The following is a 24,026-nucleotide window of genomic DNA, read 5'->3' on the forward strand; positions in this document are numbered from 1 at the left end:
AGAGTTTGACAAGAACTACAGAGAATTCCTGTCATCAACCCCAACTTGATAACCTGATTTACTGTTTCTATATTTCCCTAGATCGTCTCAGCTGCTCGACATATGACTAAATATTTTCCTCTCTGTTAAACTTCTTCTGTGCCAGGTGTCCAGGGCATCGTGGAGGCCTACAGGATGGTCCTGCCTCAGCTGAGACTCTCTGGACCCACAAACTTCTCCCCCCTCATCAACCACGTCGCTGGCATCGCCTCCCAAGCAGCGCAGAGCAACAACGCCGCTGTGAGGACACACACACACACACACACACACACACACACACACACACACACACACACACACACACACACACACACACACACTCATCTCCGTCTGTATCTCTCTGCAGCAATACTTCGTCCTCCTCATCCTCACTGACGGTGAGATCACTGACTTCGACCAGACGAAGGACGCCATCGTGCGGGCGTCGCGGCTGCCCCTGTCCGTCATCATCGTGGGGGTGGGCCCGGCTGACTTCAAGGCCATGGAGCTGCTGGACGGGGACGACGGCGTGCTGAGGTCCACGGTGGGGGAGGCCGTCGCCAGGGACATCGTCCAGTTTGTCCCCTTCAGAAACTTCAAAGATGTAAGTGTGTGTGTGTGTGTGTGTTGTGTTGGACTGTTACTCAAGAAATAAACAACAACAAAGCAGCAACCACAAGGATTCATCCTTTGTGGCACTTCTGGTCTGTAGCTCTAGAGGTCTTTCCCCCTGCTAACTTTTCTTCTGCCTCCAGCTGGGTAAAAATGAAATAGACACTTTCATTAATTGTGGCTTGAATGTGATACCCTGCTCAAGAGTGTAATGCACGCGAGTATTGTCGACCAAAGGAAAACAATGATTGCTGGCCCTCTCAACGGGTAGGGGAAAAAACAAGTCAGATGATATAGGCAGGTGTAATACACAGAAAGTGTTGTTTTAGTTTTTGATTTAAACAAAAATAAAAATGGTCCAGTGGTTTGTCTTGCCAACAAGTTATGATCTAAATCTCTGGCTTGGGTTCTGGCAAATGTATGACTTTATTATCTCCGACAATATTCAAGTTTTGTTTCATGTACATTTAACGGTATTATTTGTCTAGCGGACTTAAAGATCAAATGCAAAGCTTTTTGTATAATTGCCAGTACAATCGAAATCATATAGCTACAACACTATCTAAGATATTGCAGTATTAAAATCGGAGATAATATGAGTCTGGCAATGCGCAATATTAATTTTGTTCAACCCCCAAAACCAAGTCCGACGATTTATTTTCTCCGCCGCAAGATGGCGGCGCGTGACGTCAGATGTGCCAAACATATTTCCACCTGGCTTATCAATCACAGCGGCTTCCGCCGATAGTACAACTAGTTTCGTCTATCATGTCTTATTCTGAGTCGACTATAGACTAAAAGCTTTAGGAATCCAAACTATAACATATAATAAGTACCCTGTATCAAGATTGATGCAAAACAAGTGAAATTTGACCTTTTTAGAGAGGTTTAGAAAAATAAAGTCCAGGCGCTCTGAGTGAGCCTCTGAATTAGCCCCGAGCGAAAAATGCTCGCAGCGGCTTCCGCCGATAGTACAACTTAGTTTCGTCTATCATGTCTGATTCTGAGTCGGAGGCCACCCAATATCTGGAGTATGTTGTCGACATCCAACAATATCTATACGAGCCTCTGATGTCGAAGAGGAAATACAAGGAAACGTCACCTGATATCACCGATGAAAGTGCTGATGGCGATGATTCAAGTTCGCCATCTGAGGAAGAGGCCGAGGGTGCTGAGAATTGGTGTAGATGTGGAAACTGCCAGACCATGCCTACAAGACGAGAAAACAAGTGCTGCCACAACTATGGGAAAGTGAAGGAAGAGATGGGAGAAGAAGTCCGCATCACCGACTGTAGGACGTTCGACATGTTCCGTTATGAGTGGAGGAGCGATGAATGAGCTGCAGATAAACTACAATGCTAACAGTGAATTAGCCCCGAGCGAAAAATGCTAACCTATCACTCCTAGCGCCCTTATTACTTATCCTAGCTCCACATCCAACACATTGTTTATGATCGTAAAGACACAGAATCTAACGGTGCCCACCACTATAAGCAATACAACTGCAATTCCGTTATCTGCGTTATCTGCTGTGCTCCGTGCGCTTTGAAATCTAATCAAAAGTTGTTTACCTCAATTCTTTGGCGTTTCTGCATTGCCCGGCTCTTTCGTTCTTTCAGTGGTTTCTTGTGCTGAAATATGGAAGGGACGGCTCCGGGTTTCAGCCTCCGACGTGCTATTAATGCTTCTCCACCAACAGACTTCATGATAGCAGGATCAACGTCGTATGCATCACACGCGAAGTGGTCAGAACACAACTTGCTCCATCTTGTCGGTTGCCATCCAACACGATTCACTAAAAAACTCCATTTTTTGCGGATGATTTGGTCTTTGGGAAATGCATGTAAAACTCTCCCAGATCCCGCACCGTTCGTACAACAAAAAGCTCAACAATAACCCATGTTCATTCAGTTTTATTTTCGAAAAACATGTGACCGAGACTGCCGAGTCGGGATATTTGGTCCAGAGACTGTTTGGCCACTATTACGTCACGCACGCGGAGGCTGCTGGGAATTACATGTCAGAAATTCAGACGGCTTTGGGTCGAGTTTTGGATCAATAAAAAGCTTTTTTTTGGGTGTATTATCTCGATTTAATTTTTTTTTTAATTACAGGCAGTCTTAAAAACAACATTTCTATAAAAATGTAGCATATTTGGAAGCTTTGCATTTGATCTTTAATCTGTTGTGTATCAGTATCTGTTAGCCCTTTGTGACCAAAACTACTGAGAACAATGAAAGCGAAGGAACTAACCGTCACCTTTTTGCATTCTAGCTGTGTCTGAGAAAATATAAAGATTAGACAGACAGTCAATTAAAAAACAACGGCAACATTTAAAAAGCAAGTTTTCAAACTGGGATCGTCGTGTTGCTCTCTGTATTCACTGTGGACACTCTGGAGTTTGAGTTGGATGTGTTGCTGAGGTCTCGTTTTATTGTTGTATTAATATACGTGTCATATTGTTTATGTTTAAGTCAAATGTATCCGAATGGGACAAATAGATGAACTGAAGTGAACCTATTGGAAGCACATTGGTAAACTCCAACCAGAACAGGAAGAACTGTTACAGTTGCTTCAATGATCATCTGGAACCTGTTGATTTAAGACAGACTTATTAGCACTTCCTCTGACATCTCTCTGTCTCTCTGCAGGCTCCACCGGCGTCTCTGGCTCAGTCTGTCCTCGCTGAGGTTCCTAACCAGCTGGTTTCTTATTTCAAAATGAGAGGCTTCGACCCCCCTAAACCCCCAGCCAAAGCTGCGGCCCCCAAATCCTAAACCTGGCAGCCTCAAAGCCTCAACGCCACCCCTGCACTCCCCACACCCACCTTTAAAGCTGAAGGCCCACCCTCATCTCATTCCAGGGTCACACCACTCTTCAGGGTCCAACCTAATGTGTTGCTAGCCAATCATAACGAAGCATTCAGCTGTCAGCCAATCAGAATGCCACAGCAGTTGTTCCCCAGTTAAACAATTATATTTTTTCATACTTTTCTCTTCATAGGTGTAATGATGATGTAATTTAGAATAGATGATTGACTTTGATTCCCTCTGCTGCTTGCACACTCTATGCAAATCACGTGTTAACTCGCTTGTGTTTAACAATCACGAAGCCTGATTAGCTTCAGGTATCGATACTTAGCACTTTGCTCTTGCACTCAATGCTGGGAAATGTTATCATGAATGATAATATTTGTTATCATAGCTTTACTAATACAGCCTTAATATAAAACCTTACTATTGCCTTACTGTAGTTTTAGCGCTTCAGCTTTATTGCTTCCAGACTGTTCTGTCACGACTCTCAGTGCCACCATCTTGGCTCCAAATTGTGAATGTACCATAAAGGCGCATTTTAAAGTGTAAACAACTCTTTCCCACGTAGGGTTTTATTGTTGGAATGCACACACAACAAAGGAATTGAAAACTCTCCCTCTCCGCCTTCTTTGCCTCATCGATTAACGGGGCTCTTTTTCTGTAATGGGAAGAGTTTCCACAAATCCTTTGGTTGCTTCTTCCAGCACCATTTATGCTACCATGGCATTTGGACCAGGTAATAACAAAAGTGCTGTCCTCTTCATGTTTTGGTTCCTTCCTTTGTGAGCATGGGACCTGAGCATCACACTGAGAGTCTGACTGAATCTGATCTGCTTATTAACCAAAAGTATTCTTCTAAAAACATGCACACTTCTATTGTCAAATTGTGTCAAAACTCATGTTCACTGCAGAAAAACCGCAGTTAATGTTACATTGCCAACTAAATCGTTTTTTGCCAACGCTTCCTCTACAGAAACTTCACTTAGACATGTTTGCTGTTTTTCTTCAGGGTCCATTTTATTAAAGTGATTTTGTATATTTGTTGCGCTGATACTTTTTTCAACTTAAGCCACAAGATTTATTCTTCATTTAAATCAAAAGATGTGGGATAATAGCTGGTTAGTTAAGGAAGTGAGAGAAGAATGTTTTTGTCAAACATTTGTCAAAAAGCTCGAGGCAGAAGCGTCTGAGGTGCCATCAGTGTCGGCAGTTTGGATCAAATTGGTTTCAGTTTTCCCATGATGACAACATAATAAGGTTTTAAATTGTAACATTTGAGAATTGAAACAGTCGGAATAGAACTTGAAATATCTAATGAAGTGGACCATGATGTCAGAGTGTGTGTTTAATGTCATTTGCCAAACTGCAGCGGATTCTGTAACTTGAAGTTTGTCCCCGTCAGGCTGCCATGACGTCTTTTTGTATTCTTCTACATTGCCAGTGACTTGTTTAATTTCTGTTTCTATTTGAAGGGAACCTTTGTTTTCACATGTTTGGTTTAAATTGGTGAAAGAGGTTTCTAATGGTAGAAACTTTGGCCAACATCATGGAGTTTTCATTTTAACCAGACTGTTGATGGAATAAAGTGAAAGCAATCATTATAGAAATCAGAGAGAATTACAAGGCTGCCTTTTCTTTGCTGCACGGCTCACTGTGAATACTTTTTATATCATTTTTTGTATCTGTTAAACGTTTATTTTTCTGTTTACATCCTTGTTGATCCACATCATCATGTGACCACCAGCCCCACCGCTCACTTATTCACACAACTGCTTAAACCAACCAGTATAACTAAAACCAGTATAACCAGTTACTCTATATCATGTCTGTATGAGCACTGCCTGGTAGAAAACAATAATAAAAACATATTTGGGAAAAGAATGTATTTACTTTGTTTCAGGAGGAAAGTGAGAAAAATAAATAATGATTGTGATTCAGTCATAACCAGGAGAGAAAGATTCAGGATACATTTTCTTTAGTACTTTTTTCTGTGAAAACAGGTGGACAAATGTTTTTTTAATTGATATTTATATTATATTCGATGTGTAATCGTGTTGATTTTTAATTAAAGGTGGGGTAGGTACGTTTGAGAAACCGGCTCGAGATACACTTTTTGTTATATTCCATGGAATGCTCTTAACATCCCGATAGCAATGAATATCTTAAGTGCTTTGACAATAAATACATAAATCGTCATCTGTGGAAGCCGTAGTACTGTAAAAAGTACAACCAATCATTTGAGCCGCCCCCGGCTAAAGTAACTGGATGGCCTACCTGCCTGTCAGCCTTCCATCTGGGCACAAACTTATCTCGTGCCCTCATTGGTCATGTGCGCGTTCGTGTGTGTTGGAGGAGGGGCTCTGTAAGGAAGTGGCAGATTTTTTCCGGCTGTGTATTTTCAAATTCTATCGCACTCGAGCTGGTTTCTCCAAAACTACCTACCCCACCTTTAAGTGGCAATTAAAAAAACATTTATAGCCAAAATACATTATATTAATGAATTGCATAATAATGATCAGTCACACACTCACAGGAACGAAGCAAGTACTTTTACATCAAGCACATTTTGGATCAATATTTTACTTTATAAGACTTTACAAACAGGATTTTACTGGTAATGGATTATATGTTACATTATTTTATTGGTATTAAGTTGATAATTTCAACACTTTTCCCATCTGTCCTACAGCAACAAACAACTTCATGTTATATTAAATCATACTTTACTGTAACACCAGGGACAATTAATGCTTTAATTTGATTTAACTACAAGACCGTTGCTTCTTCTCTACAGCCTACAAGATATAACTGTCCCAGATATGGCTTCCAGATTTGATAGATATGTGGAAAACTAAAATGTTGGGCTCATGATGTCCCCAGGTTAAAGTAAAGTTTGTTGTACTTTGTGTTTTCTTGTCCTTTTCTTGCTTCTAGCTCGATTTCCCTCCAGAGAAACAGCAGTCAGTACATCACACAAACACACGACTTCATTTATAAATGAATAACTTTAATGAAATACTTTGATAACATCTGATTTGGGTAAAGAGTAGTTTTCATATTGTTATACTGAGGTGATTGGGCTAAGTGTGTGTTTCAGTGTGTGTATTTTCTGAGAAGGAAACTAGTTGAGCAACTCTATTTGCTTTCTCAAACATTAGAAGACCTGCCCTAACAGACACACACACACACTCTCTCAGGTACCTCCTATAACCTTGTTAGAAAACACACACAGCAGTTAGTTTCCAACAGTCGAAGAGAGCAGAGGAGACGACTACAGTGAGACACGATGTAGAGAGACAGACAGCTGAACACAGACAGGTGTACAGACGGACAGGATCATCATGTCCATCAGTGTGAATCTGAAGAAGATCTCCAACCTGCCGGGGCGATCTGACAGAAAGGTGGAACTGTGCTTCAGAGGTCAGTAACTCACATTCATTCTTGAGGTTATTGCAGTTTACTTGAGTTTTTCCAGTTCATGTTCATTTTTATACTTCAGCTCCAACTCAATTCATCAACTGAACTTTGCTTGTTTAGATTATTAATATAAAATATTAACTAATAAATATGATGTAATATTATAATAAAAAAATACCCTGCCTGAGGAAATACAGCAGGCTGTCAGTTGCTTCTGTTATTGCAAAGCCTTCCGTGATGTTATCTGATTCTAGCGTTATTTCTGTTTAACTTCTACCATTTAAAAAAAAAAAAAGAAGAAGTAATTTGTTAAGCAATTTTTGCTGTGTTTTAAGGTGTTTTTTTAGCTGGCTGTGTAGATGATGTTGTAACTTTATTGATCCCCTCAGAGAAAACACAAAGAGTACATTAAGTTATAAAAGTTAGCCCCACCTTTAATGCTTTTACTGAAGTACAGATCTGAGTACTTCATCGCCCTCTGGACAGTGATGTTACCCTTTTGAGGCGGCAGTGGCTCAGTCTGTAGGGACTTGGTCTGGGAACCGAAGGGTTGCCGGTTCACATCCTGATCGGACTAAAAAAAAAAATATATGGAGTGAGCAGGTAGCTGGAGAGGGGCCAGTTCACCTCCTAGGCCACTGCCGAGGTGCCCTTGCCCAAACTGCTCCCTTGGTGCTGGGTACCTGGCAGCCTCTCTGCTCTGCATGTGGTGGTGTGTGCATGTATATCCTCTGTGTGTGCATGTATATCCTCTGTGCATGTATATCCTCTGTGTGTGTGCATGTATATCCTCTGTGTGTGCATGTATATCCTCTGTGTGTGTAATCACCATGGGGAAAGAAATGTCGATGAATAAAGTATGTCTTCTTCTTCAACATACAAAATACCACACCATAAAAATACTCAATTTGAAGTGAGACTTAAAGTCTAACTTAATTTTCACACAATAAATGAATACTAGGCAGGGTAAGACACAGTATCATTGTTAGATTCAGATTGATCCTGATTTTTGAATGTATTTGATTTGAATATTTCTCAAAATAATACCCTTCACACATAAAAAAACAAAGACACAATATTTGAATGATACTGGTAACTTTGCAGTATCAGATCATTAATGCAAAACATACATTTTCTCATAGTTAAAAATATGACTCAAGGTTAAGCCACACAGACTTCTTAACGCCTGAGCTTGCAGTCATTTTCTTTTTTGATGTCTTGTATATATTTAAATTGCATTGTTAAGGAACCTGTGACCCAAGTCTTTCATATCATATATACAGGACATTTGTCTATGACATTAAACCTTTTCAATCTTTTGAATCCTTGATTTGTATCACAGCAGTATAAAGATATCAAAACTAGCTCTGAGTACTTCCTCCATCAGTGCTGTTGCAATGGTTAACTGTCTGTCTGTCTTCCTGTCTGTCCTCCAGGCTTTACCCACAAAACCAAGGCTCTGCAGTGTGAGAACTTGGCCATCTTCAACGAGGTCAGTAAAACAAACATCCCTCATCTGATGCAAGGAGCAGGCTAGCTTTTTTTTGGCTAAAAAAAATCACAAAGATTTCAGTCAATGGCTAAATATCACATACATACAGGATTGTGTTTTTGTATATGATCTGACGCTCTTCACCAGAATGAGAGCGTTGCTGTTCTGAGAAACAGAGGAGTCTATTTCTACATGGTTTAACTAACTGGTTACTTTAAATGCATGAAGGTTATTTTACGATGGACATTCGACAGACTGTCAGAAATCAGAGGACGGTTAGCTCACATCATAGGGTTTCAGTTAGGGACTAGGGAAATTACCTATTATATTTCACAAAACCAACGTCATTTCAATGCCTTTGCCTTTGAATTTAGCCTGCCAGGCTTTGAAGGATCCCAGCTTCTTTGTTCCGCAGCAGGTTTGTGGTCTCTGAGAGTTTCATGGAGAGACCATCCTCGACCTTACTGAGATCCAGAATGTCAGTGTCCCTCTGAAGGATCTGCTTCTCCAACAGGTCCACCTTCCTCTGGTATTCTTTCCTCTGGTCGTCAAGAGTTGCCAGCATGGTTAGGTCTGAGACTCTTTCTTTCTTCTCTCAATGCCTGGCCACCATCTCCTGCCTGCTCTGGTGCTGAGTGAACTCCATCTTCTCCTCTTTGAGAGGGGAGATTTCTGTCTGAGTCAGACTTTTGCTGTTTTTAATCCATTACCGTCCATTCATTTAAAGAGATTATTTAAAGTCTTACTTACAGTAAATAAGCAGTAGATAGAAAACCATAACAGCATTGCCGACCAACAACTTTTACATCCAAGGTGTGCGTGTGCGTGTGTGTGTGTGTACTGTGTTACAGCAGGTAGCTGCAGTTGTTTGTTTGCTTCAGATTGAAACTATTTTAATGGAGCTGATAGGAAACTGCACCACTCCTATAGTACACACAAACACACAGACACACACACTGCCCCTCCTTCATCACACACACAACTAAAGATGTGATTCTTTTTTATTGTACTTTGCTGTGCCCAATGAGGCTACTGAAGAAATAAAACAACAACCAAAAACTCCCTTTTTACCTCACAATGTTTTTGCAGGAATGAAGAGTGGAATCTCAATTATTAGATGGATTAGATTTGATAGATTGGAGTCACATTTTGTTCATGTACTCCAGTGGATGTATCACTATGGCTACACATGAAAAGGAAGACATTTGCCTCAGAATAAACATTTGCTATGGATTGCAACTCCCTCCCACTATAATAAGCACAGCCATTTGAGAGCGAAAAGGTCCTTCATGACAATCCTTCATTACTCCATGTATCATAGACTGTCAGTTGTTGGCTCTAAAGTAAGCACTGAAGTGAGATTTCACACAGACATTTTCAAATCTAGAAAATACAATGCACTGCACTATGGGAGCGTTGGACATGTTATGGATGCTGCTTGGAATTTCCAACTCAGATGAAATGGCGGATAGTCACAGCTGTACTGAATAGTTTGAGCTTCATTAACAGCGTTGACATTCAGATTGTAAATCAGATTGACACTGCACAGCTTTTTTTTGTTTTACATTTCTATTAATTCTGTAAAACCTGATATTTGTGTGCAATTGCAGATCCAATGAATCCCACCATCAACTACTGAGGACTTTGTTTGAGTTAATGGCTTGATTTTTGTTTGACTTTTTGCTTTTATTGGGGGATGACTTCATGAAATAGTGCCAGACATCCAAAGCTTAGTTTGTAAACCTCAATTGAAAACATTCAGGAAAGCACTTTGGACAGAAAAATATCTTGCAATATATATTAAATGGTTAGGGATTTTAGCACTATTTTCATTGAATAAGAGAGTAGATGAGAACTGGATGGGTAATACATGTTTTTCTATTTCTGCCACTGCCACTGAGGCTCATGGGTATTGTAGTTATTGCAGCCATGTAGACCAAACATAACATAGTTTACTTATACAATTTTGCATCAAAGCACACCGTCTAAATATGATGTTTTTATAATAACTTAAACCACCTAACCTGACAATTAATCAATGAATAAATACAAAATAAACAATTTTGCACATTGACGTTGTTTTACCTTGAAAGTAAAAACATCTCAGGGTTCAAGCTTCTCAAGTGTTAATGATTAAAATGTTTCATTGAAATAATAATAGTAGGACCATTTTTATAGTAGGGGGCAATTTGTCTGCATTGTGTATTTCTACTTATTATTTGTTTTTTCCCCTAATTAATTACATACTTTTATGTAAATAAAGTTTAACAGCATTGTGATCAGAAAAAAACTGTCTTTAGTTTGAGGTTCTTTTAACTTTGATCCTTTGGCTTTAGCAAAGAGAGAACATGTTGAAGTAGTAAAGCCTCTTCCTGTTTGCCCTCAGGTCAGACAATGGCATGTTTTACAGTAACCTCCGTATGACGACAGCAGAGAGTTTCTGTGTTTAGCTTTGCTTCTCTGCAGCTCCTGAGTCAGCCTGGTGTTTGTTCTTCAGGTGTGACCATCAGAGTGTGTGTGTGTGTGTGTGTGTGTGTGTGTGTGTGTGTGTGTGTGTGTGTGTGTGTGGTGTGTGTGTGTGTGTGTGTGTGTGTGTGTGTGTGTGTGTGTGTGTGTGTGTGTGTGTGTGTGTGTGTGTGTGTGCCTAAAACTAGCACATGGTGATTAAAGTTTGAACAGGAAAATATACAGAGTGAAGACAGAAATAGTCTCTTTCTTTTTGCTTGAGAAGTTTGCATGTTTACATAGCAGCTATATCTCAATGTTTTGGGCATTATCACAGGGTTGGTGGTTAAAATTGTACATTTGGGCGAAATAAACCTATGCATTCTCTTGTATTGTAAAATTATAAGAAAATATATTTTTTAAAGTCATACATTTGACATTTAAAATTCTTGACAAGTAACTATTATTATAATTACCTATACATTTTTTTCTTGTACATTTTAAACTTTAGATTAGGATTTTTTTTACGAGTGTACTTATTGGTCATGTAACCTTTTGCTGAAAAAGGTTAATCTTAACAAAGAAAGTTAACTCTGTTTTTTTGTGTGTGTTTTTGCGTGTGTGTGTTTTTGTGTGTATAGCATTTCCGTTGGCCTCACTATGGGAAAGAGATCAGGGATGAAGTTTTGTCCATCAGTGTGTACAACTGCAGTAAAGTTTTCTCCAACAGGTAACACACACACACACACACACACACACACACAAACAGGCATGCGCACCAAAATAAATACATACAACACAATGTTCATCTCGGTTACAGTGTGTGTGTGTGTGTGTGTGTGTGTGTGTGTGTGTGTGTGTGTGTGTGTGTGTGTGTGTGTGTGTGTGAAGATTGCTAGGTAAGCTGGTCATCAGTCTCCAGCATGTCGTTAGCACGGGGAGGGTGTTGCTACGAGAACCACTCACTGACTCCAACTACAGCCCGACTGAGGTAAGACACACACACACAAAAACAGACTCACACACACACATCAAGAGATTATTGGGGTTTTATTCATTCTCTCTCTGTAGATCTATATTGAGTTGGATATTCGGTACCATCCAGTTGAAGGAACAGCAGGAAGCTGGGAAGGACTTGACTTCATTAAAGTTGAAGACCAGGATGAGTAAGTTCTAGAGAGTCTCTGGTTGTACTGTGGAGGAGGAAACCACAAACTGTTCAGTGGACAAATGTTAAAACTAAAATGCAATATCAACAATGATTCTTATTGGGGGGTCACGTGGACGAGACCAAGATGGCAGCTTAGCTGGGAGGCTCCCGACAACCACACATAATCAAAATCCCTACCTACACGGCAAAATATTTAAACACAATATCAGCTTTGATATGTCAAATCCTCCTGCGACCAAGGCTTGCGATATTTTCACTCAAGGACGAAGTCGGTCGATTAAAACAGCCCCGCCAAGTCCACGGAGCGACTCAGAAGATAGCAACATGGCTAACATAGTGGACGTTTTGAGCGGACTTCGGAACAAAGTTGGACAACATTGACACACGTCTGACGGTCGTGGCAACCTCAATGGTTGCATTGGAGAGTAAAGTAACAGAATTAAAACGGTATGTTTCTTCCAATTCAACCCGTATTAACGAGGCCGAAGGCCGCATACACCACGCAGAGAAGACGCTTGAAAAAATGGAGGCCGCACTTGACTCCGTTAACAAACGTATCGCTTACCTTGAGTCAAAGACAGACGACCCGGAGAACCGGTGCAGAAGAAATAATCTGCGACTGTTTGGTATACGAGAAGGAGCCGAGGGCCAACAAACACTCCTGAACTTCGTTAACGACATGCTGACACGATGGCTGGAGAACCTGACAGGGCTCTCACTCTGGAGCGGGTTCATCGCACGCTAGCGTCGGGGAAACCCAACCAACACAGAGCGGTCATCGTCCGCTTCTTAAAGTTTCAGGAGAAGGAGTTTGTCTACCGTGAATCAAGACGTCGTGACATCACACATGACGGGGATTTAACACCGTTACAAAGTTGTTTGTTGACATCAACGCCTTCCGTGTATTCCAACACAACCCCTGCAAACTCAGAGTGCTACACAACGGCAAGATTAATCTCTTCACAATGCCACAAGAAGCCGACAAGTTCTACAAAAGCATCAAACAATAGCTTCTGGTGTGTGCAGTGGCGGCGCCAGAGATTTTCTCTAGGGGGTGCTGTGGGGTAGCTTGACGTTTGAGGATGCTCAAACATTAAGGGTTTCCCATTAATGCACCAGCGCTACAGTTGAATTTTCTACTGCAACACTCCCCACACGCACACACAGTGCACCCGCGACTGTTACAATGAAGGCTCGGTAATCAGCTCACGGGTCCGTGTACTTTTTGTCAGTTTGATTTTTCGTTTAAACCAAAAGCCAAAAAACGGAAATACCAGCCTTTTTCCGTTTTTGATTTAAAACGAAAAAACGGGAAACCAAAGCCGTTTTTCCGTTGTTGTTGTCTGAATAAAAAGACGGATAACGAGAAAATCTAATTAAAAAAAGGTAAGTGTAAGAAAAAAACGGTCTGATTTTGGTTTTTGATAACAACTTCATTCAATGTTCCGTTTTGTATTGAAGAATGAAGAAAAGCAGTCCGGTGGACCGGAAGTTCCATCCATCCATCCATCTTCTCCCGCTTATCCGTGGTCGGGTCGCGGGGGTAGCAGTTCCAGCAGAGAGCCCCAAACTTTCTTTTCCCTGGCGACATCAACCAGCTCTGACTGGGGGATCCCAAGGCGCTCCCAGGCCAGCGAAGAGATATAATCCCTCCACCTGGTCCTAGGCCTTGGTCTCTTCCCAGCTGGACGTGCCTGGAACACCTCCCTAGGGAGGCGCCCAGGTGGCATCCTAACTAGGTGCCCGAACCACCTCAACTGGCTCCTTTCGACGCGAAGGAGGAGCGGCTCAACTCCGAGTCCCTCCCTGATGACCGAACTTCTCACCTTATCCCTAAGGGAGACACCAGCCACCCTGCGGAGAAAACCCATCTCGGCCGCTTGTATCCGCGATCTCGTTCTTTCGGTCATGACCCATCCTTCATGACCATAGGTGAGGGTAGGAACGAAAATGGCCCGGTAGACAGAGAGCTTTGCCTTCTGGCTCAGCTCCCTTTTCGTCACAACGGTGCGGTAAAGCGACTGCAGTACCGCTCCCGCTGCTCCGATTCTCCGGCCCATCTCACGCTCCATTGTTCCCTCACTCGAGAACAAGACCCCGAGATACTTGAACTCCTTCACTTGGGGTAAGGACTCATTCCCTACTTGAAGTGGACAGTCCATCGGTTTCCTGCTGAGAACCATGGCCTCAGATTTGGAGGTGCTGATCCTCATCCCAGCCGCTTCACACTCGGTTGCGAACCGATCCAGTGAGTGCTGAAGGTCGCAGACCGATGAAGCCATTAGAACCACATCATCTGCAAAAAGCAGTGGTGCAATCCTTAGTCCACCGAACTGCAGACCCCCCTCCCCCACGACTACGCCTCGAAATCCGATCCATGTATATTACAAACAGGATTGGTGACAAAGCGCAGCCCTGGCGGAGGCCAACCCTCACCGGAAATGTGTCCGACTTACTGCCGAGGACCCGGACACAGCTCTCGCTTTGGGAGTACAGAGATTGGATGGCCCTGAGTAGAGACCCCCTCACCCCATACTCCCGCAGCACCTCCCACAGTAACTCCCTGGGAACTCGGTCATACGCCTTCTCCAAGTCTACAAAACACATGTAGACCGGATAAGCGTACTCCCAGGCCCCCTCCAGGATCCTTGCGAGAGTAAAAAGCTGATCCGTCGTTCCACGACCAGGACGGAATCCGCATTGTTCCTCCTCAATCTGAGGTTCGACAATCGGCCTGACCCTCCTTTCGAGTACCTTAGAGTAAACTTTCCCGGGGAGGCTGAGTAGTGTGATGCCTCTGTAATTGGCACACACCCTCTGATCCCCCTTTTTAAAAAGGGGAACCACCACCCCGGTCTGCCACTCCTTCGGTACTGTTTCCGACTTCCACGCAACGTTGATGAGACGTGTCAACCATGACAGTCCCTCAACACCCAGAGCCTTCAGCATTTCCGGGCGGATCTCATCCACCCCCGGGGTGTTGTTTGACGACCTCAGTGACCTCCCCCCGGGAGATTGGTGTTGATCCCCCGTCATACTCCAGCTCTGCCTCTAACATAGAGGGCGGAGTTGTCGGGTTCAGGAGTTCCTCAAAGTGTTCCTTCCAACGCCCTAACACTCCATCAGTTGAGGTCAACAACGTCCCATCCTTACTGTACACAGCTTGGATGGTTCCCTGCTTCCCCCTCCTGAGGTGTCGGACAGTTTTCCAGAACAACTTTGGTGCCGCCCGAAAGTCCTTCTCCATGTCTTCTCCGAACTTCTCCCACACCCGCTGCTTTGCCTCGGCCACGGATGAGGCTGCTGCCCTTCGGGCCTGTCGGTAACCGGAAGTTAAAGAACATATTTCAAAATAAAAGATACGAGGATATAATGGCAATGCTGTAAAAGACCCAGAAGTCTGACGACCCTTGGCCCCCCTGCTTCCGGCACCTACGTTTATTTATTTATTATAACTTTATTCCTTGACTTCCGGTTTGTACTGTGTTGGCAAATCCAGTGTCCAGCTTGTCGCTGTGTGACAACCATTGAACAATGTCATGTGTTTGTTGCATACGTGCAATATTTAACTGTGACAAATGTCTGCGATGTGAACAGAACTGTCATCCTACTTTCACCTGCACCCAGCAGCAAGCGGGAGAACGATATATCATACAGTCGACCCCTAAAACAGCTCACACAGTAATGGAACAGTTGTTAAGCATTATTTTGTCCAACTAGTCTCTACATTATGAATGTGATGTTTGTCTAAACTGCTAAGAAGCTGACAGCTCAGTTAGAACAGAAAGACATGCAGGCCATAATCACTAGACGCTCAAAAGAGGAATGTGTGTGTAAGGCTTACATGAACTGAATTGAAACACTGGCCATTAGCTGATTAATAAACAAGACATTCAAGTCAAAGTTTTAGGCATTTTCATTTGTAGCACGCTGTAAATATGGACTATGAATGAACACATGCAATGTGGAAACACACAAATAGGTTTATTCTCAATACTCATAACAGTATCAGACACAATGACTTTACTGAGAGTGAAGATGTCATGAACATAGAATGGGACTGAAGACATAATACAGTATATTGCATTTACCTCTTCCTCTAACTCTCTCTCCAATATTGGCCTCCATTGTTGTGCACAACAAAGTGTTCAAGCTCAGGTTTCTAAGTGATATAATTTTAACATGTGCATTCTGGGTGCAGGGTTTGTAGGGCTAACGCATATCTGCATGTGAATGCAGAAATAAACGTATCCTCGTCAGCATGGGTGCCGGAAGCAGGGGGGCCAAGGGTCGTCAGACGTATGGGTTCCAGGATTGAACTTTTACAGCATTGCCATTATATCCACATGCCTTTTATTTTGAAATATGTTCTTTAATTTCCGGTCCACCGGACTTTTTTTCTTCATTCTTCAATACAAAACGGAAAATTGAATGAAGTTGTTATCAAAAACCAAAACCGGACCGTTTTTTTAATTAGGTCATCTTGTTATCCGTTTTTTGATTCAGAAAACGGCTTTGGTTTCCCGTTTTTTCGTTTTTGATTTAAAACGAAAAAAGGCTGGTATTTTCGTTTTTTTGGTTCAAACGTTAAATCAAACTAACAAAACGTACAGACTTTTTTTAATTAGGTTTTCTCGTTATCCGTCTTTTGATTCAGACAACACAGACGGGAAAACGGCTTTGGTTTTTCGTTTTAAATCAAAAACGAAAAAATCAAACTAACAAAACGTACACGGACCCTCACGGCGTAAGCAGGAGTAAAGTGCTATTTTTACAAGTGGTGTGTGGACCTCACCTCCATTTTTTTTAAATATTACATTACATTACATTACATTGCATTTAGCTGACGCTTTTGTCCAAAGCGACTTACAATAAGTACATTCGACCAGGAAGACACAACCTTGAAGAAAACAGAATCATATAAGTATATCAGGTTTCATAGAGCCAAACATTTCAAGTGCTACTCAACTGGCTTTAGGTAATCCAGTCCTTTATTGGTATAAAAGTGCTTCGTTAATCGTTCTAACGCTCGAAGTGGAGTCGAAAGAGATGAGTTTTCAGTTTGCGCCGGAAGATGTGCAAGCTATCTGCCGTCCTGATGTCAATGGGGAGCTCATTCCACCATCTTGGAGCCAGGATAGCAAACCCACGTGTTTTCGCCGATGGGAACTTGGGTCCCCCTCGCAGCGAGGGCGCAACGAGTCGTTTGGCTGATGCAGAGCGTAGTGCACGCGCTGGGGTGTACGGTTTAACCATGTCCTGGATGTAGGAAGGGCCAGATCCATTCGCAGCACGGTAAGCAAGTACCAGTGTCTTGAAGTGGATTCTAGCAGTTACCGGAAGCCAGTGAAGGGAGCGGAGGAGCGGAGTGGTGTGGGAGAATTTAGGAAGGTTGAAAACCAGACGAGCCGCTGCATTCTGGATGAGCTGCAGAGGTCGGATGGCACATGCAGGTAGACCAGCCAGGAGGGAGTTGCAGTAGTCTAGGCGTGAGATGACGAGAGCCTGGACCAGAACCTGAGTCGCTTTCTGAGTCAGCTGGGGACGTATCTTCCTGATGTTGTAAAGCGTGTATCTGCAGCAGCGGGTTGTAGCAGCGATGTTTGCAGTGAAGGACAGGTTGTTATCTAGGGTCACACCCAGATTCCTTGCAGTCTGAGTCGGGGAAACAACTGAGGTGCCGATGTTGATTGTCAGGTCAAGAGTTGGACAATCTTTTCCCGGGAGGAAGAGCAGCTCAGTCTTGTCAAGGTTGAGCTTGAGGTGGTGAGCAGACATCCACTGAGAGATGTCAGCTAGACAAGCAGAGATGCGTGCGACGACCTGGGTCTCTGAGCGGGGAAAGGACAGAATTAATTGGGTGTCGTCAGCGTAGCAGTGGTAAGAAAAACCATGCGGGCTAATGACTGATCCGAGCGAGTTTGTGTACAAGGAGAAGAGGAGGGGACCAAGAACAGAGCCCTGAGGGACCCCCGTAGTTAATTGACAAGGGTCGGACTCAGACCCTCTCCAAGTCACCCTGTAGGTACGGTCTTTCAGGTATGAGGTGAGGAGGGAAAGTGCAGAGCCTGAAACTCCAAGTTTTTGGAGAGTGCGAAGGAGGATCTGATGATTCACCGTGTCGAATGCAGCAGACAGGTCCAACAGGATGATGACAGAGGAGAGGGATGCAGTTTTGGCAGTGTGCAGTTCCTCCGTGACAGCAATGAGAGCAGTTTCTGTGGAGTGACCTGCCTTGAAACCAGACTGGTGCGGATCCAGAAGGTTGTTCTGATTGAGATAACAGGAGAGTTGTTTAAAGACAGCGCGTTCAAGTGATTTAGACAGGAACGGGAGGAGAGAGACAGGGCCTGTAGTTTATAACATCAGACGGGTTGAGAGTGGGTTTCTTTAGGAGAGGGTTTACTCTTGCCTCCTTGAGACTGTTTGGAAAGTGGACCAGAAGTTAGAGAAGTGTTGATGAAATGGGTGAGAAACGGTAGAATATCAGGAGCGATAGTCTGAAGGAGGTTTGAAGGGATAGGGTCCAGAGGACAGGTGGTAGGGCGGGCAGAGGTAATGAGGGTAAGAACCTCACTTGGAGAGAGAGGGGAAAAGGAGGTTAGTGTGTTGGTGGAAGGAAGGTCTGGTGACCCAGCGGTGAGTAAAGGTGAGTCAGAAAAAGAAGAGCGAATATCATTAACCTTTTTTTCAAAGTGGGTAACAAAGTCGCTTGACAGAAGTGAGGAGGGGGGAGGAGCTTTTGGAGGGTCCAAGAGGGTGGAGAAGATGGAAAATAGTTTTTTAGGATTGGAATAGGAAGATTGGATCTTATCTTGAAAGAAAGTGCTTTTTGCCTGAGAGATCGAAGCAGAGAAAGAGGAGAGGAGAGCTTGATAGGTTAGGAGGTCGTCACGGTGTTTGGATTTCCACCATTTCCGCTCTGCTGCCCTAAGGACGGTTCTATTAGCACGCAGTGCATCATTTAGCCAGGGAGCCGGAGGGGACTGACGAGCCTGCCGAGATGTCAGAGTACAGAGCGATTCCAGAGTGGATGAGAGAGTAGAGAGGAGAGTTTCTGCAGCAGAGTTTGGAGGCAGTAGTTGGAACGAATCAGAGGAAGGGAGGGCTGAGAGCACCGACGAGGCAAAGGTAGAGGGAGAGAGGGAGCGAAGGTTACGGCGGACAAGTGTAGGATGGGAAGAGATTAGTTTGTTATGTTTGGAAAGGGATAGAGAGAATGAAATGAAGAAGTGATCGGATGTGTGGAGCGGGTTTACAGAGAGGTTAGAAGTAGCGCAGTTCCTTGAGAATATGAGATCAAGGACATTGCCAGCTTTATGAGTCGGTGGGGACGGAGAGAGTGAGAAAGCAAAGGCGGTTAACAGAGATGTTAGTTCGTCTATCTTCCCCATCTGGAGGTTGAAGTCTCCGAGAAGTACAGCGGGAGGGCCAGTTTCAGGGATGTGTGAGAGGAGATGATCTAATTCCTCCAAGAAGTCCCCCAAGGCGGTCCAAGGTGGACGGTAGAGAACAACAATGGTTAACTGTATAGGATGGGTTACTGTGACGGCATGGAACTCAAAGGTGGAAGGAGTAAAGTTAGGTAGCTTGAAGAGGGAAAAGCTCCATTTGGGAGAGAGCAGGAGACCAGTGCCACCTCCTCTGCCAGTGGGTCTGGGTGTATGGGAGAAGGAATATGCAGTGGAGAGAGCTGCTGGGGTGGATGTGTTGGATGGAGTAATCCAGGTCTCAGTGAGAGCAAGGAAATCCAGAGACTGCAGGGAGGTGTAGCCAGAGATGAAGTCAGCCTTAGGAACAGCTGACTGGCAGTTCCACAGGCCACCTGAAACTAGATGTTGGATCTCAGTGGAGCACGTGGGATAGACGAGAGCAGGCCGGTTATATTGATTACGAGATACACGGGGCCAGTGATATTGAAGTTAAAAGCATCAATCTGGTGCACTTTGAGAGCAAAATGAAGAGATCTATGGATATACTGTATCTCTCAACATACATATGAAACATAACTGTAAACAGATTTTCTATTTCTTTATAGATATTTTACAAATCACTCCCCTTTTAAAACAAACCGTTTGAGACCCACTGAGATAACTAGAATAAAGTTAACTATCTAAACACTGAGAGTCCTTTACTTCACCTGAGCTGAGGTTATCTGAGACTCTCCGTCTGACAGGAGATAGGCCTAGTTCTCCCTCCACCTTGTTGTTGAAAAAGCTCCTTATATCCGTTAGCTTGGCTAGCTAGCACCAGATGCTAACCACAACGATCTCCGGTAGATACCCACCGGTGCGCGAGCTCTCTCTCGCTCGCTTGCGCACGCACACAAAATGGCTCGTGCCACACACACACACAGAGCAGAGCTTGAATAAAACACAGAGACCCAGAAGTAAGCTACTTGTACTCACAAGGCCTATTATGTGCAGAATCCCTCTCGCTTTCAGTTGGTTTTGATTGAGTGTCCACATGTGGACGTTTAAGGACTAAAAAACGATCCATTTGTCACTTTGCTGTTAGCAAATAATGTGGGGCTCCAGCTAACAGGAAGTCACTCAAGTGTCACAAAGTAATTTAGCCTATGGGTAGGTAAAAAATCTAATGGGTGCTGGCCATTGGCCTAATCATATCACCTGTGTTGGCTTTATGTTTTTGGTCAAACATTTGTTTGTTTCACATTTGCATTGATGTAATCAATAATTTTTCTGATTTAATTTAATAAAAATAATAATCTTCGAAAAAAGAAAAAAAAACACATATTTATTGGGTGTGCTTAGGGGGTGCTTTGGCAATCCTGGGGGGTGCTTCACCCCCTAGCTCCCCCCTGGCACCGCCCCTGGGTGTGTGTTATGTGGGAATCACACGGCCACAATGAGCTTGAGATTTTATCGGAAGATATCAGGCATTGTGAGTTGAGTTACAGTTGCAAACATTTACATGTCTTTATATGCGTGTGTATATGGAGGTTTGTTTTATTCCTCTCTCTCTCCTTCTTAAGAGAAAGCCCATTGAAATATAATTTTGTTTGAGAGTAGACCTATATAATAAGGGGAAATGCTAGGGTTGTGTGTGTGTGTGTGTGTGTGTGTGTGTGTGTGTGTGTGTGTGTGTGTGTGTGTGTGTGTGTGTGTGTGTGTGTGTGTGTGTGTGTGTGTGTGTGTGTCATTTGGGGGGAGGAGGGGGGTCACTTGCACCATATTAATCATTTTGTAAAGATATTTACAGTTTCGTTACTTTATAATGCTGAGATGAATGTCTATGGAGAGAGCAAGTCAGTGCAATAGTTTGGATTTTAAAGTTACAAGCTGGAACGTCCGGGGAATGAGAAAATTAGCTACATTTAAGCAAGTTTTTAAAGGGTAAAATATCTTAAATCTAAAATAGTCTTTCTACAGGAGACACATTTACTCGCTGCAGATGTTCACTATTTGAGCAAAAGGTGGCCAGGCCAAGTATTTTATGCTTCCCATAGTACTTATGCACGAGGTGTGGCTATCCTTGTACACAAATCGATACCATTTCAACTTATAAAAACTATCCAACACCCACATGGAAGGTATATTATTATCCAAGGCAATATTTTGTCACAAAAAATTCATTGTATAAGTGTCTATGGCCCGAATGAGGATAACCCCTCATTTTTTGAAAGATTTGTTCTAACTCTGTCTGCTTTGGAGGGACTTTATATTATAGGAGGAGACTTTAATTGTGCTCTTGATCCACTCCTTGATAGATCTACACAGGTTGATATGACTCATGTGCAAACAAGGAAAACACTGATTAGATATATGAAGGATATAAGGTTAAGTGAAGTTTGGAGGAACTTGAACCTGGATAAGAGGGAATTTTCTTGCTATTCAAGCTCATATAAAACTCATTCGCTCATTGATTATTTTTTTATTTCTGTGGATCTTCTTTCCAAGGTCAAAAGTTGTGGTTACAGTAGTATTGTAATAAGTGACCACGCAACAGTGTTTATGGAGATCAATTTAGACAGGTTTGAACGTCACGCAAGATGGAGGTTACAAGTTGATCTACTTCAAGACCCAGACTTTGTTACATTTGTGGAAAGTTGCATTGACAATTATTTTGAACTAAATACAGATGAAACTTCAGCCAGCATTAGATGGGAAGCATTTAAAGCTTATATAAGAGGAGAAATTATCAGTTTTACCAATTCTAAAACTAAGCAGCATAATCAAGAATTACAAACATTAGAAAACAAAATTAAGAAAGCAGAGACTGAAATGTACTGTCACAATGATCCTGAAAAATTACGTGATCTATCCGTCATGAGAGCTAGTTACGATAAGTTAACAAGTGACAGAGTGGCTAAAAGCCTAATGTGGACTAAACAAACGTACTACGATCAAGGGGAAACTACTGGCCTGGAGAGTAAAGAAAATGCGAGCAGAAAGAATAATCAATGGTATAAAATCAGTGTCTGGCAACTTAACTGTAGACCCAAAAGAGATACATAATAATTGTAGAGACTTTTATAAATCATTATACAAATCAGAATACACAGAAAACAGGGAAGCTCAGAGCAATTTCCTTGACAGGCTACAGTTTCATACTCTGTCAGATGATGAAAAGGCAAAACTGGAATTGACAATAGCCGACCTTTGTGAAGCTATAGGGAATATCAACAGCGGTAAAGCACCCGGACCAGACGGGTTTCCCATAGAGTTTTATAAAACATTTAAAAAACAACTTGTAAAGCCGCTTCTCGATATGTATGAAGAATCTTCTGTCAAAGGAACGCTCCCAGATTCATTGAGATTAGCTATGATAACTTTAATATTAAAACCAAACAAGCCACCAACAGAATGCTCATCTTACAGACCAATTAGCTTAATGGGATGTGATACAAAAATACTTTGCAAAGCTCTTTCTGGACGATTGGATAAATATCTCCCTCAATTAATTGTTGATGATCAACAAGGTTTTGTGCAAAAACGACAGGGATTTCACAACATCAGAAGAGTTTTAAATATACTACATGAGGAACATAACGTGAAGGACACAGCAATGCTTTCAGTGGATGCGTGTCAAGCAATTGATAGGATTGAATGGACTTGTCTTTTTGAAGTACTTCCAAGATTCGGGTTTGGTGAAACCCTTCTGAAATGGATTCAACTGCTATACACAACCCCAACCGTTGAGATCCTAACTAACAACACTATCTCTGCACCCTTTAATTTAGAGAGATCTAGCCGACAGGGTTGCCCTCTGTCTCCACTGCTATTTACATTAGCAATCAAACCTTTAGCTATGGCCGTTAGAGCACATACAGAATGATCAGGCATTACTCTTGGGGGGATAGAACATCGCATTTCTTTATACGCAGATGATATAATATTTTTCTTGACAAATACAAAACATAGTATTCCCAATTTAATGAGAGTAATAAAGGAATTTGGTGAATTTTCTGGATACAAAATTAATAACTCTAAATCAGTGTTGATGTTTCTGAATGACAAAGAGAGACACAGTCCCATAGTAGATACTCCATTTATGACAACAACTGACGGTTTCAGATATTTGGGTGTTAAAATCACTCCGGAACTCAGAGACATAGTTTCAGCTAATTATGATCCCCTGGTAGATGGAGTGACTGAAAAACTAAGCCGCTGGTCCAACTTGCCTATATCTATGATCGGACGAATAAATATCATAAAAATGACCATCCTACCTCAATTTTTATATTATTTTCAAACGCTTCCATTGCCACTACCAAATATGTTCTACGAAAAGCTTAACAAATGATTTAGTCAATTAATCTGGAACAGCAGAAAAGCCAGACTCCGTCTTAAACTATTATACCCACCTTATGAGAGGGGGGGTCTTCAATTCCCTAATCTTAAATGGTATTATATGGTATTATATGGTATTATATGGCTGCCCAACTAAACTCAGCTTCATATTATTTTTGTACAACAACACCCCGACTTGGGTAAACATAGAGCAGACATCAACTCCATATCCAGATCTGACATTACAAATATATCTTTACTCTTCAGATATTAAGAAACGTACAAAAAACCCTTTTCTTAAGAAT

General features: G+C 42.4%; 2 protein-coding genes across 6 annotated transcripts in view; both read left to right on the forward strand.

The window, feature by feature from the left end:
* The window catches only part of cpne1 (copine I), a 26,727-nt gene extending 21,406 nt beyond the window's left edge, over nt 1-5,321 (forward strand). For all 3 annotated transcript variants that reach the window (XM_034205623.1, XM_034205624.1, XM_034205625.1), the window contains exons 14-16: nt 146-279; nt 386-622; nt 3,282-5,321. In XM_034205623.1, coding sequence (XP_034061514.1) covers nt 146-279; nt 386-622; nt 3,282-3,407 — 497 coding nt within the window. In that variant the 3' untranslated portion in view covers nt 3,408-5,321. The remainder of the gene's footprint in view (nt 1-145; nt 280-385; nt 623-3,281) is intronic.
* Nucleotides 5,322-6,630: 1,309 nt separating this feature from the next.
* LOC117539429 (fer-1-like protein 4) overlaps nt 6,631-24,026 on the forward strand; it is a 79,465-nt gene continuing 62,069 nt past the window's right edge. For all 3 annotated transcript variants that reach the window (XM_034205616.1, XM_034205617.1, XM_034205618.1), the window contains exons 1-5: nt 6,631-6,863; nt 8,297-8,352; nt 11,439-11,527; nt 11,689-11,788; nt 11,869-11,963. In XM_034205616.1, the coding sequence (XP_034061507.1) occupies nt 6,785-6,863; nt 8,297-8,352; nt 11,439-11,527; nt 11,689-11,788; nt 11,869-11,963 (419 nt within the window). In that variant the 5' untranslated portion in view covers nt 6,631-6,784. The remainder of the gene's footprint in view (nt 6,864-8,296; nt 8,353-11,438; nt 11,528-11,688; nt 11,789-11,868; nt 11,964-24,026) is intronic.

The sequence above is a fragment of the Gymnodraco acuticeps genome, unplaced genomic scaffold (assembly GCF_902827175.1).
Source record: "Gymnodraco acuticeps unplaced genomic scaffold, fGymAcu1.1, whole genome shotgun sequence".
NCBI lineage: Eukaryota > Metazoa > Chordata > Actinopteri > Perciformes > Bathydraconidae > Gymnodraco > Gymnodraco acuticeps.